Source organism: Ruditapes philippinarum, unplaced genomic scaffold, assembly GCF_026571515.1.
Source record: "Ruditapes philippinarum isolate M1 unplaced genomic scaffold, ASM2657151v2 ctg11561_1_1_1_1, whole genome shotgun sequence".
Taxonomy (NCBI): Eukaryota; Metazoa; Mollusca; class Bivalvia; order Venerida; family Veneridae; genus Ruditapes; species Ruditapes philippinarum.
Window position 1 is genome coordinate 10,706 of NW_026859128.1, and position 17,573 is coordinate 28,278.

Genomic DNA, 17,573 nt, shown 5'->3' on the forward strand with positions numbered 1-17,573 from the left:
CAGGAGACCACCATACACGGGTTGTCGTCTTTATTTTACCCAAGACAAACTATTTATTGGTGTAATTGATTGAACCCTTTAAAAAAATTGGGTTGCCTTCACCTCAAATGACGACAATTTATGTAAATTCACTTAGTAATAGTCATAACATAATGTGTTTTGTAAGTGCATAAATATACAAAGCAACTAAAAGTATACAATTTCACAATTATTAGCGTTATAATATACAGTAGAGACACGCACATATAGTTTCGTGATGCTATAAGTTGCTTTGAAAACATAACTTCAATTCAACGTAGATCTAATATTGCGATATAATTAATTTTCTATATTAAAATAAAAACTGATGGAGAAATAAAAGTACATTTCGCATATTTACGTCCTTTTCCATTCACTATAGCAGCGTTCACTCAGACGCTCTTTAACATTCGCGCTAAAAAAACGCTTATAATAGTAAACTCCGCCTTACTCCAGGAAAGGGATGTCTTATAGCCTCCACCCTGATTTTGATATTGATTTATAGTTACGAATATATTTTTTTTAAAGAACTAACAAATCTTACAATATTTTTCGTCATAGCGAATTTAAAACATGTGCTTCACGTTCATTCAAGATCAAAAAGCAACGTCTGATACATATTTCATACCCATTAAAAACAGCGTTAGTTTCGTAGTTATTGCAAACCGAGAATACAGACGAATTTTGTGACTTCACCGTCAGGAAAACCATCTCTGTCCATTAATCAGTAAGAATAAAAGGCATTGTGCATATATCTTAATTGTTAAATGGAAAACCAATTATTGTTTTATCATATTTATGTTTGGTTTTTAATTCAGAGATTTAGAATTAGAAATCTATTAAAAAAAAAATAATAAATAAACAGACAAAAAAGCTCACACAAATCTCATTCTCAGGCGCATGTAAGGAATCTTTCAATTTAATATTTTACAAATCGTCCAGACCAACCTTTATTTAGTTATCAGATTTGAATGTGACATTTATTTGAATTAACAATAGATTCTACATAAAAAATCTTTTGTACAACTGCGAAATCAGCTCTCATAATCATATTCTCCTGTTGGTGTTAGCATGGGACACTGTATTATTGACATACTTAACATTTCCTATATGTCTTCATTAAATTTCATTTGTGAATTTGACAATTAATATTTTATGTGAAGCAGGTCACACTGCATGACCGCACATGATAAAATTCTGAAGTACGTCTCACAGGGTGAGAAAAATGTGCAACCTGACAAGGACTCGAACCCAGTACCCCCGGAATACTGTAATGCGGCATTACCCACTGAGCTATCCGACCGCTTACACATCATCTCCCCTAAATAGTGAACAGTTCTGCTATATTGAAATTTGTCCTCGATTTCACAGAGTTACAGAGCGATATGAATTAACTCTTAGCTATGTATAGTCACGGTCCCCTGTTGGGGCCAAATGTCAAAGGGTGAGAAAAATGTGCAGTCTGACCTGGACTTGAACCCAGGACCCTCGGAATACCATACCGCGGCTCTACCGACTGAGCGATTCTGCTGCTTACACATCATCATCAACAGTTCTGAACCGTGATATAGAGTTGCGTTGATAAACCCGAGTTGGAGTTAGTCCTATCAGGGTCTTTCAAATAGAATGGTCTGTCAACACGCTATGTAAACCCACCTCATAACAATTAAACATGTCTTGGCAGAACTCAGTATAGTATACGCAAATTATGTAAGTGTTCATGAAAAGGCCAATAATTAAATACAGGAGCAAAAATGAAAATTTTAACAACATGATGTTCTTTAAAAATCTTTTAATTTTTGAAAAAAATATAAATATTTTAGGGAAAAAAAATGTTTTTAAAGCCATATTTGTTGAAAAATAGAAGATTGCTTGTTCAAAATATTTGCCAATGAACGGTAACATTTTGAAAATGCACCAAATTAAACATCAAATATTTGTAAATAACATCAGGGCCAAAAAACCCTTCTTTGTAGAGGCCAAATATAGGCTGCTTCCCCAACCAAAATAGCCTCTTTTTCCCCCAGTTTGGTCCTCAAAATTCCCCTGTCTTTTGAAATTTCCCATAGAATTTAGAACAAAATTAAATGATGTTGAATTAAGGTCTTTTACTTCCTAATTAGTATTTCCCAGTGCTATTTGCTTTTCTATTTTGAAGAACTTGTTAAAAGTTTGTGTTAAAGTTGAGACCCATTTTGGTGATTTGGCCCTGAACATCGTGAAATTTTATAAAATTTTTACATGATACAATTAAATTTGTCATTGAACTATAATATGCATAAATTTAAAAAAACTTCTGAAACTCCCTATTTTCAAATATGTGCGATAGATTTTTACCTTGACACCGGGAAAAAACAATCCTAATTTCATAGCAAATCTATGATATTGTTACTTTTTAAAGTAAAAACTGACTAATCACATGACTGAACCGAGACATCTTTTTTCGTAAAATTGGTTCGACACCTGACCATTCTATTTGAAAGACCCTTATCGTGTTTCTGTTAGTACTATGCACACTCCAACGTGATATCAACTCCTTCTTAAGTTCCTTTAGCAAAACTCTCAGCGATTTTGATTACATTTATCTCTAAATTTGGTTTGCATAGCTTAAGGTCCTGATGTTTACCTGTTTTTATACGGTGATAGGATTGGTACGTTTAAGGGAAAATTCACCAGGAATCTGTCATATTGTATCCATTCATGAAGTGAGGGGCATTATTCTGGAATAGACCCGCAGGATCTTTTTTTTTTTAGAAAGTAGAAATTTCCCACTACATGGAGTTTTTTAATAGAAAAGAAATTGTCTGTAGCTTGTTATATATAATTTGTTTCAGATTTATTAAAAACTGCATGAAAAGTGCAATTTAATTGAATATTAATTGTATGAAATCAATGCAAGCAGACTTCCCGAAAGTTGAAAAAAACTGTCAGACATTCGGTCTGACAAACCATGAAAATCTGTCGGACCGAAACGAAATCTGTCGGACCAAATAAAATTGATCAAAATCAAAGAATAACGTGTGTTTGTATTTCTAAGACACTTTTTGTTTTTAATTTTTTTGCCGTAAAAATCGGCACTTTCCTTACAGCGCATTTTCATCTCCTCCCTATCATACACCAACGATTCACTGTCTTGCTTCTAATTTTCATTAAATTTTGTCTCAGGTCTATTCTTTTTATCCTTTTACTACTGTTCTGCGCGTTCCTCTGACGTAGATAAGGTTTGGCACCTTTAGCGACGCCATTTTGTATACATGCGGCTTGGATACAAGCCGGACAGTCGGACCGATCCGGAATAAAAACTCGTCGGACCTGATCAAAATTTATCGGACATGTCCGTCGGACCGACGTATTTCGGGAAGTCTGTGCAAGGACTACCTGATTATAGGCAGAGTTATAGACTTTAGTTTTGGAAGTTTTGCATACAGTTTGCAATTGATGCATGTGGCATAGTTAAGACTTGGGGTTTTGCATTTACTGCAAATTGGACTTCAGAGAATTTTGTAGTTCTATTGATATACTGTGAAATAATTCTTTTGTAACAAATGCTTAAACATGTATAACTCATGAATTACACCCCCCCCCCCCCCCAAAAAAAAAATAAATAAAAAATGAATGGGCATTTATCACATGACTGTTAGCCGATGCAATCATACCGATATCACATACAAAAGTATGTAACATTTTAATTGTTTAAATAATCACTGACCTTTCATCTATCCCTGTATTGACCTGGCATGGCTGTGTTTTTTATACCAAGTTGACCTGGTGGATATGTCCAAAACACAGTGCCATGCAGGATTTTAGCAGGGAGTTTTTCATCTGACAGTCTCTGCAGGGCAAAGCATTTACTAGAGATTTAAAAGTACAATGGCAAAGTCTTTGTTATTCCCAAGGGGTGGACAAACAGAAGTAACAATTGACTCGTGCATTACCAAGTCAAAGCTGAGAAAGTTTTGCAGTTATGTCCCATTTATGTGTTTTGGAAGTTGGTATTATGGTTAAACTCTTTCAGCAAGCTGGATTAACCTAAGGTCTTTCATGTGCCAATGGTTGTATACTGTACACACTATAACATACAAATACAAAACCATGATCATCTAAAGCCCTTGTGAGGCCATTATTCATTTAGGGGGCTGATTATCACCTTCTTGCCATACTCTGCCGTATTAACCTTGCTACTGATGTTATAATGAGGTTATTGCTATACACAGTGCCTTCCTTAAGAGGTTGTCACATTAAGTACACATTTTCTTTTATCCTTACTATGCTATTGTATCACATGAATTATAAAATGATGCCATGATTTCAAAAATATATAAACAATGTACAACAATTATTTCCAGTGTTTAATGAAATCATGTTCAATGGGTAGAAGTTCACGAGATAGAAAAAAGCGTACCAGAGTGTCAGAAGAAGAGGAACAGAAAAAGATTCGGGACAGTATTCTCAAAGGTATATCTATATTTTCATTTCATTTTGAAGAAAAAGTAGAGCTATTATGATTATGATGTTAATGTAGCCAATTATTCAAACATTTAAAAATTATGTACATGAAACTTTGAATGCTTGCTTATCATGACATTGTGCAGTTGTTTGACAAGGGGCACAATTCTAAAATCTATATTTTGAGTTATGCCCCTTTTTTACCTAGATTTTTTCAGAATTGCTGCAAATGTTAACACTGCAATGGTGCTCGGGTTTAAAAATATATTGTGAGCTGTTTTGTTGCTTTTTAAACAACATGATTTATGAAAATATGAATTTGATTTCTAAGGGTTGTTAATGGAATAAAAAAATGGAAAGAAACTTGAAATGATAGAAATAGATTTTTTTTTACGGAATTTAAAGTTTTTTTCCCCATAAGTGTAAAGAGGTCCTTGCTTTTCTGAATTGTGAATGACCACCATTAATTTCCTTGAAATCGTGCAGGGATCCTGCAGGACGAGTGGCTTCAAATTTCTACTTGTCAGGTATGCTATGCTTCTCATCCGGCATTTTTTATTTAATTTTCAAAATAAACTTTGCAGATGCAATAGAACCTCACCAATGCAAGAGAGCGCTAAAACTTCTCATAATCAATTTGTTTACATAAATTTAACAAACCAAAACCTGAATCAAAGCTTGTGTTTTAGGTTATGTATAAATCACGCACTTTATAGAGCATTGTCATGCACATTCCAGTCACACCCATATCCAATTAATAATGCTTTTAGAGCTTTATAAAGTGCGCAAATCATACATAACCTAAAACACAAGCTTTGTTTGGCATATCAACCTTGTAGGTAAAAACGGTTTGCGATCAATAACTTGACAACGCATGGCCACTTGGCCCTCAAATTGTATCAACAATACGTGGGCCCCTTACCTACAAACTTCACAGGTGCATTTGTCTTGGCCAGTAGATAAGCCCTATTGATTGAAGGGTCAAAGGTCAAAGTCATGTTGACCTTGTACGTAAAAACAGTTTCAGATCAATAACTAAACAACTTAAGTTGCCTTGGTTGATATTTTTTATTAAACTAAAAATGCTTTTGGTATACACATTTCAAGGTCTAATGTAATATAACAAATTTGCTGTTATTAAGGAATTAAGGAGGCCTACATGATTCATTAAATTTATGCATTTATTATTTGGTAAGAGATTTGTTATAACTTTGTCATAAAATTGCTGCACAAAACCTTTAAGGTCACAATGACCAATAGATAACCCCTATTGAATTTTTGGTCACTAGGTCAAAAGTCAGTCACAATAACTTGGCCAAATGACTAATTGGTTGCCACGTTTTGCAAACATATCTTTTTAAGTATTGTGTTGCCTACTGAATGATTTGGAGTTACAAAATTACTGTGCTGAAATATAATTTGTAGTGATTCCGTGACATAAGAGTAAAATAGAATAATAGTCCTGGACACAAAAAATTCCCTTTCCAATAAATTGGATGTTATTTATGACATTATTGTATCGTTGTATTTAATTTAGATTCTGTTCTTTATCTTTAACAGAATATTTACTATACTTGCAGTTTTCCAAGCTAGATTGTCAACACCAGGTAAAGGTGGTGCATTATTAGTAGCTGAACCAAGACCAACTGAAAAATCAAAGCATAAAAAACAAAAGAAACATAGAGGTACCGGTATTATTTCAAAGAATTACTTGTCTTTATTTTTTCATTTATTAACTGAGGCATAGATTGAATGAGATAATAATATGCCACTGGACATCATACTTCATTACTTCATAGGAAATCAGTTCTTATAAGTCAAGGATGTATACTAAGAGACCTAAAATAACAAGATTTTTTTCTTACATACCACTTGGTTATTAGTTTAAAAGAAAATAGAATATTGTATGATAAGAATGGTCATTTTCAGAATTAATGCTTTAGATGTTATAATGGTATTGCAGTTTTATAAAATTCATTCTTCTTTCTGAATGGATCTTAAATTTCAGTTACAGTGTATTGGGGTATTTTTCCAATTATCAAAAAATTGTTACCAAGATCATTATTTCTATGTGAGTCTCTTTGTCATATAAAGATTACCTAACATTTTTTTTTTCAATAGTAATTTGCTGGCAAAAAGCGTACACTTTACCTAAAAAATGTCATTGATTTCATATACCTTTGTTATTGATTTCATATATACCTTTGTCAATGAAATTGGTTAGTAGGCCTGTAGAAAATTCTTACACAATACTTAAAACCATGTTTACTGAAACATTGCTAGTCTCTCCATTTTGATTTCAGCAGTAAGTACTAGTACAAGTACAGATGATTCCTCCTTTCAGAGTATGAGTGGGAGGGGTAGGAAAAGAACCAAGTCTTTATCTAGAAGAAAATCCAGAAAAATCACTAAGCAGAAAAAAGAGGTAAAGTAGAAAAAGAAAGAGATCTTATTTTGATTTTACTTTTGGTAGGTATAAAATTTTTGCAATTTACCTGTTTAACAGTTTATAATGTAATTTTTTCTGATTTTAAATATCTAACTTTATTGTTTTCTGCGCTATAATCTCTCCGATCAATCAATAATTGTCTTAAATTGTGTGACGAAGAATAAATCGACACATATTAATCGGCGCGCAATGAAAGCAGTTTAGTTTAGTTCAGTTTATTTGTTTATTTATATCTCATCTTTACATAGTAAAACATAAAATACAGCAATAAAAAACATGGCCAATCTATCACAGATTTATAGGAGGCTATCGTTATTCAACTTAAAAGTACTGATTAAAATCAGAAATAAAAGTAAAAGCATGGGAAGTCTCTATATTCCGTCTGAAAATATTTATTCCGTAGAAATTAGACTCAGTGTGATATTTACTGTGTTATAGTAAATTTATCTTATGAATGTTTTAAACCTTATCTAAAATTATAAATAAATAAAAGATATTTAATATAAGTTATTTGGGCTAAGAGGCTACGATGATTCTTATCACTGTCAGTCAAGTCACGTGAGTAAAATACCTCCCGTTAAATGATCAGCAGTCGAATTAATTGAACAAAAGACAATCAAATTATGAATTTATTTCAAGTTAACATATATATCGATTTACAATTAATAAAATAAAAAACTTTGACGTAGTTATAAAGGTCTTTTTAATTGTTGATTATTCCATTCATATTAAAGTAGTATAGTATTCGACGCAATCAATTTCGGATACATATACATCAAAGAGAAATATTGGAACAAAAGTTGTAAAATCGATTATATTCGAATATGGAAAACAAATATTCGAACATCAAATTCCTTATTCGTTCCCAGCCCTAGTGTAAATGAGATCTCTACAAAACACAAACATCATGGAACAATTCTACAAAAAATTTGTTAATCATTGTTTCTGTGATTTTGTTTTTGTGAAGCATACTTATTTGAATATGATGATTTAGGCATAATAGAAAAGGGTAATTCTGTATTTACTGTAAAGTCATTCAATCTAGATTTATACTACATGTATATAACTGTTTAACATTAAATAGGTTAGTAATAAATTTTTATTTTCTTGTAAGATATTTGCTATTGATTTGATATAAGAGTTAAATTTTTTATACTACATTCAATTTACAAATTTATCTTGTAAGATTTTGCTATTGATTTGATATAACAGTTAAACTTTTTATACTACATTCGATTTACAAAGGTAGTAGTGAATATTTATCTTGTAAGATTTTGCTATTAATTTGATATTGCAGGTAGAGAAAGATACAGCTGTTGCAAAGCATTTGAGAGTTGCCCATGGTATAACTGATGTAAGTTGCAGTCTAAAGTATTGCAATTTGTCACCTCAACAAGGAAATAATCAGAATCCATGTCACTGTGTGCATGCTTAAGGTCAAGGTCACATTTGATGGTCAAAGGTCAAATATCAGATACACTGGAAATCCTATACCCCATGAAGGATTTTCTTCAAACTTGGCTAACATGCATCTCAGCAAAGCAATTTGCAAAACCCACACTGTCACTGTGCAGGCCCAATGTCTTTGAAAGTCAAAATTAGAAAATTAAATGTGTGCACAAAAATTCTATTCTTTTCAAATTACTTTTTATAATAACTTAACTTAAATGTTTTCTCTTAAAAAATTGCAATACATTATATTCGGTGCCATATAGGTCAGGTTCAGGTATTCATCAATGCTGTGGCAACTCTAGTAATGTGCCAGGCATGTGCTTTATTAGCAAAATGCAATTTTGTTAACTTACTGTGAAAAAAACATTGATATCAAATTTGATTTTCATATTCTATCACCAGACTTCAGCCGGAATAAAGAATGACATAAGGAATAAACCAAAGATGTATTCTCATTCCAGGATTACAGTAAGTGATTTAATCTATTCTGGCTAACAGTTTTTTAACTTAATAGCTCTAATACTTGTCCTTAGGGAGTTAAGGTCTGTAGAAAAGATATTTGCGTCTCATACTATGGACAGTGGATTTGTGGCCTGCTGGGCCAAAAACAGGGTTTTCTTTCACAGGTAGGGGAAGGGGCCCTCTCCTTTTGATTTTGGGCAAAAGTAACAAAGTACTTTTGCAAAAGGGGAAGTAAAAACTTTCAGTTGAATGTTTTAGGTTAACTGCATGATTTAAAAAGTTTTTCTGAGAGAAAAAGGCCTATAAATGGCCCCTGCTATGGAAGGGAAACAGCTCTGCTATGTTTCCATTTATGACACCAGAACTGCTTAGTTCTAGGAAGTGGACATGAGATTGTTCAAATATGCCTAAATCTCTCGTTACAATAAAGCTTATCTAAATATGTTTGATCTAACACTAGGTTTTCCCTTATGCAAGTTTTCTCCATCCCTGATGCAGGTTTTGGCCATTGTACTCCAATTTTTCAACAGGAGTGCATACCAAGGACTCCCTGAAAGTATAATGAGCAGTTCATGACAAGTTGTATTAATTCAAGTAGCTGAAATTAAGTTTTGATATAGGGACTAATTTCAAAACATCAATGGACTCTTAAAGTCACAGACATGTGGGTCCATTGTCCGAAATTTCTAGGGAAACCCCAGTTAACATAATAGATGTCCAGAATGAGGTAACTTTAATATTAAACATTTGGTTATCAGAACTGCCATTAGTTTATTCTATATAATCAGAGGACTAGTAGCTCTTCTTGGACTCTGGTCACATATTCTCCCAATTAAAGTGCTGGTCCTTGAGATCTTTGATTTCTGCAACAGGATATCACTTCAAGTGTCATTTATTATGACAGTTTAGTTTATACCAAATTATTTTAGTTTGATTGTGTTGGAGGCTATAAGCTTATTGAAACACTTTTGAATCCATTCCTATAAGCATATTGAAACACTCTCAAATCTGTTCCTGGAACCAACCAGTACTTATCAATGTCAGTGTAAACTTTCTTGCTCACAGAAACAATGGCTTGCCCCGTTACGAGGTTTAAATCCACACAGCCAGCAATCCTTAGATTACATGTCTGACATGTTAACCACTCAGCCATGCCACCACTAATTACTGACAGAATAAAAGTGGTTCAGTCTAGAGTTAATAATTGTACAGTGTTGATTTCCTGATACAATTCCACATAAATGACAACAAAAACATTTTCAGGTATTGTTTGATCTATTTGTAATTTTCTGTAAGGTACAATATATGTGTGGCTACACTTATACAAATTGAAATATTTTTGTTGGTTTACTAAGATCAATGTTCACAAACTGTCTATGTACCTGTAAGAACAATACAAAGCACAAAGAAATTGGATCTGCTTGGTTTGAATATGTTCATGAAATGATTAATCATAAAAACTTACTATAACACTTAAAAGGTCAATTGTGACCTTGTTAAAATAGTATATAAATTTCAGAAAGTAGTGTCAATGAATGGTTCTTATTGAACATTTTATACTCAAATTATATTGTATTGCTACAGATTCAGAACTAAACAAAATATCATTTTTATGCTATGAAAATATGTACCTGTGAAATGATCATAATAAGGTAGAATTTTATTAAAATGAATGATCATACATCGTCAGATACCCACGTTTGATTAACATGTAACAAAACATGTAATCAACCGTGGGTAAAATGAATCAAATAGCGTTGATATACAAACAAAATAGCAGCGCCCACGGTGTAAACCTGTTTCACGTGACTTGCCAATATAGAAGGCAAAACTATTTCAGGACTAAATTATTGCACAACCAGAGAGCAAAATAGTAATATTAATTTCTAGAATTAACGTTTTACCAAACGTCGTATTGAACGAGCGTTTCGATTGCTTTTAATCGCCTCATGAAATCGTGAGGCAACAAATGAAAAAGCTGTCTTTGTCACACCGCTTATCGACTGGATATTGGCGAAAATCCCACGGCTGATAAATGTTTACGGTTCGACCGTGGGTATCCGACGATGATGATCATAATGATATTGAAAACAGTAATCAAAATATAAAGGAAGAATCCTGTTTTCAAGGAGTTGAATTACAGTACCACACTTCTAATACATTGCCTCTGACTTGAACAGTATTTAGATAGACTAGAAGTTATTCTCAGGTCTGTTTTGGAAAAAAAAATAAAGATATAAATATCATTGGTATTTAGTAGCTACCGGTAAGTAATACATTGTACAGTGAAATTTGCAAAAACCGGACACTGAGAAAATTGGAACACTCTAAATATTGGATGAATAATTCAGTCCGAAATTTCCCCTTCTTTAAACTATTGTATTAAACATTGACAATACCGGAATCTGTAAAAACCGAATATCGGACGGTTGATAGGAGACTACAAAGTCAATTATATAGACAATTACCCTGACAATACCGGACGACGAAGGTCTGAATAACCTTGTGGTTGTGTCTTATACGCTAACTGAGCTGTTACGGAACAATGATTGTCTGGTTTGTTAATTATGTCTCTTTTCACAGTTTGATTTATTGTAAGGCATAGATGTTAACGTTTTATATCAATGTCAAAATGCATGAGGAATTGATAAGTTAAAATCAGTATGAATGAAAAATAGAGTATTATTATATTGCGTTGCTTTTTGTATACAGTAAAACACGTATTATTCGGGAGAAATTTATTTTCGCTAATATTCGCGAGTTTTCTAAGACGCGAATTCATATTTCTCGCGAAAATTTCACTTTGTCTATACACTTGTCCGAAAATGAACATTATCCGAAAATGCGTACACATGGATATATATCTGCGAGAAAGGATCGAAACCAGTTCTAGTAACATCAAGTAGCTATTCAAGTTTTGCAGATTCAAGTCGTACAGATTACTAGTATGAAATATTTACCTATAACAATTTGGTATTGTCAAGGAAGGTAACTGCGACTTGCACTAGAATTAAGTATTAACAAATTAATGCGTATCACAAAATTTTAATGGTATTTCTACAGAATGTTCTAATTAATGTGAAAATCTGTCCAACAATTTGGTACAAATACTTTAGCACCTGCGAGTTCTTTGTAACATTTCTATTTATTGTATCCTATTGTATTGTACTACAGTTTAAGCCGGAGGGTAAACATAATCGTCTGCTTGCCTTTGAATGGCTTATCAGTGAAACTGTAACACTTTGCATGCTGGGGAAATTATCGTCTTTTAAAGATGTCATCTGCTTCGTTTTAAAATGTATAATAATAATGAAATTTGTAATAAATACCTCTCCATCGAATCAACATTGGACCAATGACTCTCAGTGTGCACATTTTTCGGGAAGACGCCAATTCATGTTGACGCGAAATAATTATTTTGGACATTTGCCTCAAATTCGCGAAATAAGGTTCTCGCGAAAAATAAGTGTTTTACAGTATTCATTTCCCAAAATGACAACACAACAGAAACGACATTTATCAGCACTAAGTTATATTCCATGGCCTAAAAGAATTTGATGAGAGCTGTCTATAAGTGACAAATTTAAATTAATTAAAGACAATGAAACCTTGCCGAGGCCTACTTTAAAAATCTTCATCTGACAAATATGGTATAGGCAATATTTACAATTGGGGCATTATTATAAACAAACAAAGTTAACTATGTTTGTTAAATCATTATCCAGTACCCAATTGTAAACATATGAGGGTTTAATCGGACTTTATCGTTATGAGGTAACTGCTGTTCGTTTAAATCCAAAATTTTATTGTATTTATATCCAATAATGGGACAAAAACAATATTGTATAGTATTTTTATCATTTCTTTATTTAGCAATATACTTACTCATTATCATGACAATGCAAATATACGTTCAGCATCCTTTGTAAGTCATTGCTCGGTTTATAGGATCCTGAACAGCTGTAGGGGACATTTAGAATACCGGACTTTTGAAAAAAACGGACGAAACCCTCGGTCCGAAAGCCGTCCGGTTTTCTCAACTTTCACTGTACTAAATTTTATAAAAAAAAAATATTTTCAGAGTCTAATAAAATCAAAATTACACAGGAAAAGTGTTTTATATTTTACAAGATAAACAAATAGAATTCAAAGAAAATTTTAGTAAATTTTAAAAACAGCCCTTATTAAAGAAAATTTAAGAGATTTTAAAAAAAATTCTGCTCTCTAAGCAGGAAAATGGTCAAACAAGTGTTTAAAACAAGTCATTTGCATGATTTGTTTGCTGAATGTTATAATTTGTTCCTTAAAAAATATTCAGTAGGAAACATTTTTCAGACTGATGATATTACAGATTATTAAGAGACAACTTATTTCCGAAAAAGAGCCCTTCAAATAGTTATACCCAAGCTTACAATCTGAAAAGTGTCAATTAGTCCTAACTGTATGGTAAATTTGATAAATAAAATATTTGCACACAGGTGACAGTGTTCTTTATGGAATTAAAAACAGCTTCCTTGTCAGTTTTACAGTTCCTTATAGTACAAATTAGAGGTGTGCCACCTTAAGGCCTCAACATACAGTAGGATTTCAAAGTACAACACCAATTAAAAAATTAGATGTACAAGCAAATCTTAATGTGTGAAGGCTACTATTTTTTGAATTCGTACAACTTCATACTAGATTTACAGGATAGGGCATGTTCTATCTCTTATTTCTAGTTGTACAGACGTCCCTCGATGACAGGTGACATTTCCCAACCATCACCTGATAATGTGCTTAATGAATGAAATTCCAGAACCATTAGGGCTAAAATGTAAACATAGTAGTAAGATGGAGTAAAAAGTATGTTGAAACTCTTGGGAACCCCCAAGTTGTGGCATGTTGGAATCCCAAATTACTCAAAAAAATGATTATAGACTATTTTTTTTTTGAAAAAGGAGGAGTTTTCATCATTACTCAAGCAGAAAGATAAATTTTCACCATGAGACCAAAATACATGACGTTAGAATGCTCAGTTATGTTATACATTCCAGAACATTGCATTTCCTAAATGCTCCCGCCATGCTCTCCACTGCCTACCCCTTAATTAGTCTTCTTAATTGGTCAATGCCAACAATTATATAACATTTACTCATATTCCAGTAATAATAGTGAATAAATTCTGTAAGAAATCTATTCGGATGGAATTGTTTTGGAGGGAAATCTGGTGATTCATACAATAAAGATTTACGGTCTGAATGCAAGTGTTGTATTTCTTTGAAAATAGTATGTCATTTCTTTAATTAGTGTTGTACAGCTAAATCCTAACGTCTGTGGGGCCTTTAGCAAGATTTCAATTACAAGTGCTCCTAACCACCCCCTCCCCCCATACACACCTGCCCTTGTAAGATTTTGTAAATCTACACATAGTAATTCTTTATTTTCCTAGCTACGGAATCATTTCTGCTAATTTTTTCGGCATACTTCTTTTGTTCTTCTTCTCTAGGACATATTTATTGTAAAATGCTTGCCATCTTTCTGCCACTGTTCTAATTTTGCATCGGTCATATCTGTAGGACAGCAGATATCTGCGGCATTTTTGTAGTTTTAATAACGACTTGATCATTTTCCGGAGATATTTTCTTTCACGCTCTTCAAAAACAATTTTGTTACTTTTGATATGGATGTCAGGTTTGTCTTTGAGTATTGATGGTGGGTCAGCATTGGTAAGAAAGTTCAACACATTTATTACACAATTTCCTATTCCTTTCGCTACATCATTTGTACAGTCATAATGATGATAGATAATTGCCTTCTTTATTTTGTATGATGATAGCTGGAACTTAAGAGCATGGCAAGAAGGAGGTACAAGTTCATTTGGATTGTCTGTATATTCTACTACATCGGTATAGACATGTCCATTTATTAGATATTTTAAAACTCTGTATGCCTTGAAATGTTCTTTGGACAACACATTTCTCACAAATTGAACCTCAGTAGGTGTTACAGAGATTTTGTCTTCAATAAGTAAATAATATCCAGTTTTGATAACTTCATTATAAAACTGTTCCAACTCGCAGAAATTATCGATATCTTTTAGATTATGTTTGATTACTTTCAGCGCTGGAACAAGGTCTACATGAATGTCAAAGTCTCTACCTGTTTTCTGCCAGTATTTGAACAGTAATTTAATTGAATTTCTTCTTCTTTCTTTTATCTCAATGAAAACTATTTTCCCATAACACTCAGATTGGTGACAGATGGAAGAGACTTCTTGTGTCCTTGAATCAATTATGTTAAGAATTGGCATAAATAAACATTGTTGAATAATAGAAAGGAAAGCATAATATTCTACAAATTCAGGGTAACGAATCTGACCTGGTTTGTTGAATTTTATAGTGTTTACAGACAGGATAATATCAAATTCATCTGGAAACCCATTCTTTGTACCTTCATAGAAACTGCCAACTTTGATGATTGATGCTTCTTCTTCAAGAAGTTGAATGTTCTCCCTTTCATTCATATATTCCAGATTTTTTGTAAGTTTATATTTGGAAATGATATCTCTAATCTTTTCCATTATAGTTTCAATTCCTCTTTGAATAAAATGAACTTCCTCTTGGTCTATGGTAAATTTACATTCTTTATCATATACATCATTAAGGTAGTGTTCAAGATCATTCTGTTTTTCATTTCCTAATGCTTTAGATCTTCTGGTAAAATGTCCAGTTCCTTTCTACCAGACTTTAGATCTCCAGTTAAAATGGCAAGTTCTTCTATGTCAGAATTATGATCTTCTGGCAAAATGGCAAGTTCTTCTCTATCAGAATTATGATCTCCAAGATTTGAACTTATTTGGCTTGAATCCATTTCAAGAACTCTCTTTCTGTTTATGCTGATTGTTCTTGTAACTGAATTTTTATGTACAAATGTTCATGTAAATGAATTTAGAAAGTTGATTTTTTTTTATTTTAGTTTTTTTTAAATCCAAAATTTTTTATAGTTTGCAGTTTGTACAGAATTAATAACAACACTGTCGATATAATTTTTTTTTAACATTCTAATTAAAAAAAAATCCATGTTTCACCAGTATTGTCAAAAATATAAATAAAGAACATTTTAATATCACTATTGATATGTCACAGCTAAACAGTCTGCACATAGAAACATGAATAAATTTTATGCCAGTTGTATTACAGCCTTTATTTGATCAATTTATATTGTACCAGTATCAAATTTCATATTTTAAGTGTCTGGCTTTCCTTGAAGGCCAGAGATAATATTGTGTTTTTCAAATATATGAATAGGATATTGCGATAATTGGGGTAAATATTTATGGGTTTTCTCTCTTACATTTGAACTGATTTATTTACTATTTGTGTCTAATGTTATATTAATTTATCACACACCCGTGCCGATTTTATGACTCAGTAAAAATGGTATTGCATGGCTGTGCATATATTTTGACCTGAAGTCATTAGTGTTATAAAAACATAGTGTAAAGACGCGCTCAATGTTAGCGTTATACTATAGGCGCGTCAATGAAAAAAGACTCTTATTTCACTTTCAACAGTCTTTATTTTGGATATGTGATAAATAGAATATTAAATTCGTGTAAGTTCATTACTGAATATAATGAACTCGTTGAATAAAATAATATTATGCTTGCCCGAGGCTCGCATGATAAAATGTAATTCAACTCGTGCAATAAATTCAGTATTGAACTTACACTCATTCAATATCCTCTATTTATTTTATTATATCAGATATTACCCATCCTACAATGTTCTGTCTTTACAATTATAATTATGTAGTAAAAGAATCTGCAAACAGTCAATGAAACAAACAAAAAAGATCAATTTCACCATAATGGCAAAATTTACCCTCCATCAAATAAAAAGAAAATGTTCCTAAATTTTATTTTTATTAAATATTTGTCTTTCAGTCCTTCAATTGATTTTATTTTATGTACTTTAATTTTTTATAAAGTATAAAACAGATTTCTTTCCAATTTTTGAAAATTCTGATTCAGCAATGTTTAGAGATGGTCCCCTGACATGAATCCATGTTGACTTATCTGTTACAACTCATCTAGGTAGCATGTATAGCATGTACCTCAATATTTACATGTTTTTGATAGGGTGTACAATCATGTCTTTTGTTATATGGCAACATTACTGGCTTATTGTTATTCAGTGGCTTAAATTTCTTACATTAATTTTGTCACTTTGATATGGCGAATGCTAACATTAGGCGGCATTTGAGAAAAGCAGTAATGGAGGGATGGTGCAGCAGTGGGCCACCTTCCGCCAGGTTGGTGCGGTGTTTGGTGCACCACACCGTCGTCACCAGAGCCTGGGAGAAATACCGGCTACATGGTACACCCAGGCATGCTGGAGTTCAGCAATGGGTCACAACACCAGCTCAGGATTGGTTTTTGGTCATTTAGGCACATTGTGCAAGGTTTTCGACAGCAACTTTTCTTCAAAATGACTTTGTTAATACTGCGGGGGTCCGTGTTTCCACGCACATGGTACTTAGAAGGCTGCATTAATGTAATTTGCAGTTGAGAAGACCTTGCATACGTATCCCCTTGATGTGTCAGCATGGCCAGGCCCGTTGGAGCATACATGGTGAACCATGCAACACTGGAGACATGTTTTGTTCACTGACAAGTCCAGGTTTTGCCTAGACTTCACAGATAGGCAGGCTAGAGTCTGGAGAAGACGAGGTAAATCGTTTCAGACTGCAAATATTGCTGAGCATG

General features: G+C 32.8%; 1 protein-coding gene across 2 annotated transcripts; it reads left to right on the forward strand.

Moving 5' to 3' along the window:
- Window positions 1-665: 665 nt before the first annotated feature.
- On the forward strand, window positions 666-8,880 carry LOC132755351 (ADP-ribosylation factor-like protein 6-interacting protein 4). 2 transcript variants are annotated; one of them, XM_060746221.1, is made up of 6 exons: window positions 666-745; window positions 4,365-4,473; window positions 6,045-6,149; window positions 6,768-6,889; window positions 8,211-8,267; window positions 8,768-8,880. In XM_060746221.1, exons 2-6 carry the CDS (start codon window positions 4,371-4,373, stop codon window positions 8,858-8,860), a joined length of 480 nt encoding a protein of 159 aa, XP_060602204.1. In that variant the 5' UTR covers window positions 666-745; window positions 4,365-4,370; the 3' UTR covers window positions 8,861-8,880. The 2 variants fall into 2 exon arrangements, with proteins under 2 accessions (XP_060602204.1, XP_060602205.1); XM_060746222.1 differs by having other exon boundaries at window positions 6,771-6,889.
- The last annotated feature ends 8,693 nt before the right edge of the window (window positions 8,881-17,573 follow it).

What these genes read in the sequence shown, in the direction of transcription:
- LOC132755351 (XM_060746221.1), top strand. Translation starts at nt 4,371, where the DNA reads ATGAAATCATGTTCAATGGGTAGAAGTTCACGAGATAGAAAAAAGCGT. An exon ending in TCGGGACAGTATTCTCAAAG is followed by an intron (nt 4,474 to 6,044) that starts GTATATCTATAT and finishes CTATACTTGCAG; the next exon opens with TTTTCCAAGCTAGATTGTCA. An exon ending in TTGCCCATGGTATAACTGAT is followed by an intron (nt 8,268 to 8,767) that starts GTAAGTTGCAGT and finishes TTCTATCACCAG; the next exon opens with ACTTCAGCCGGAATAAAGAA.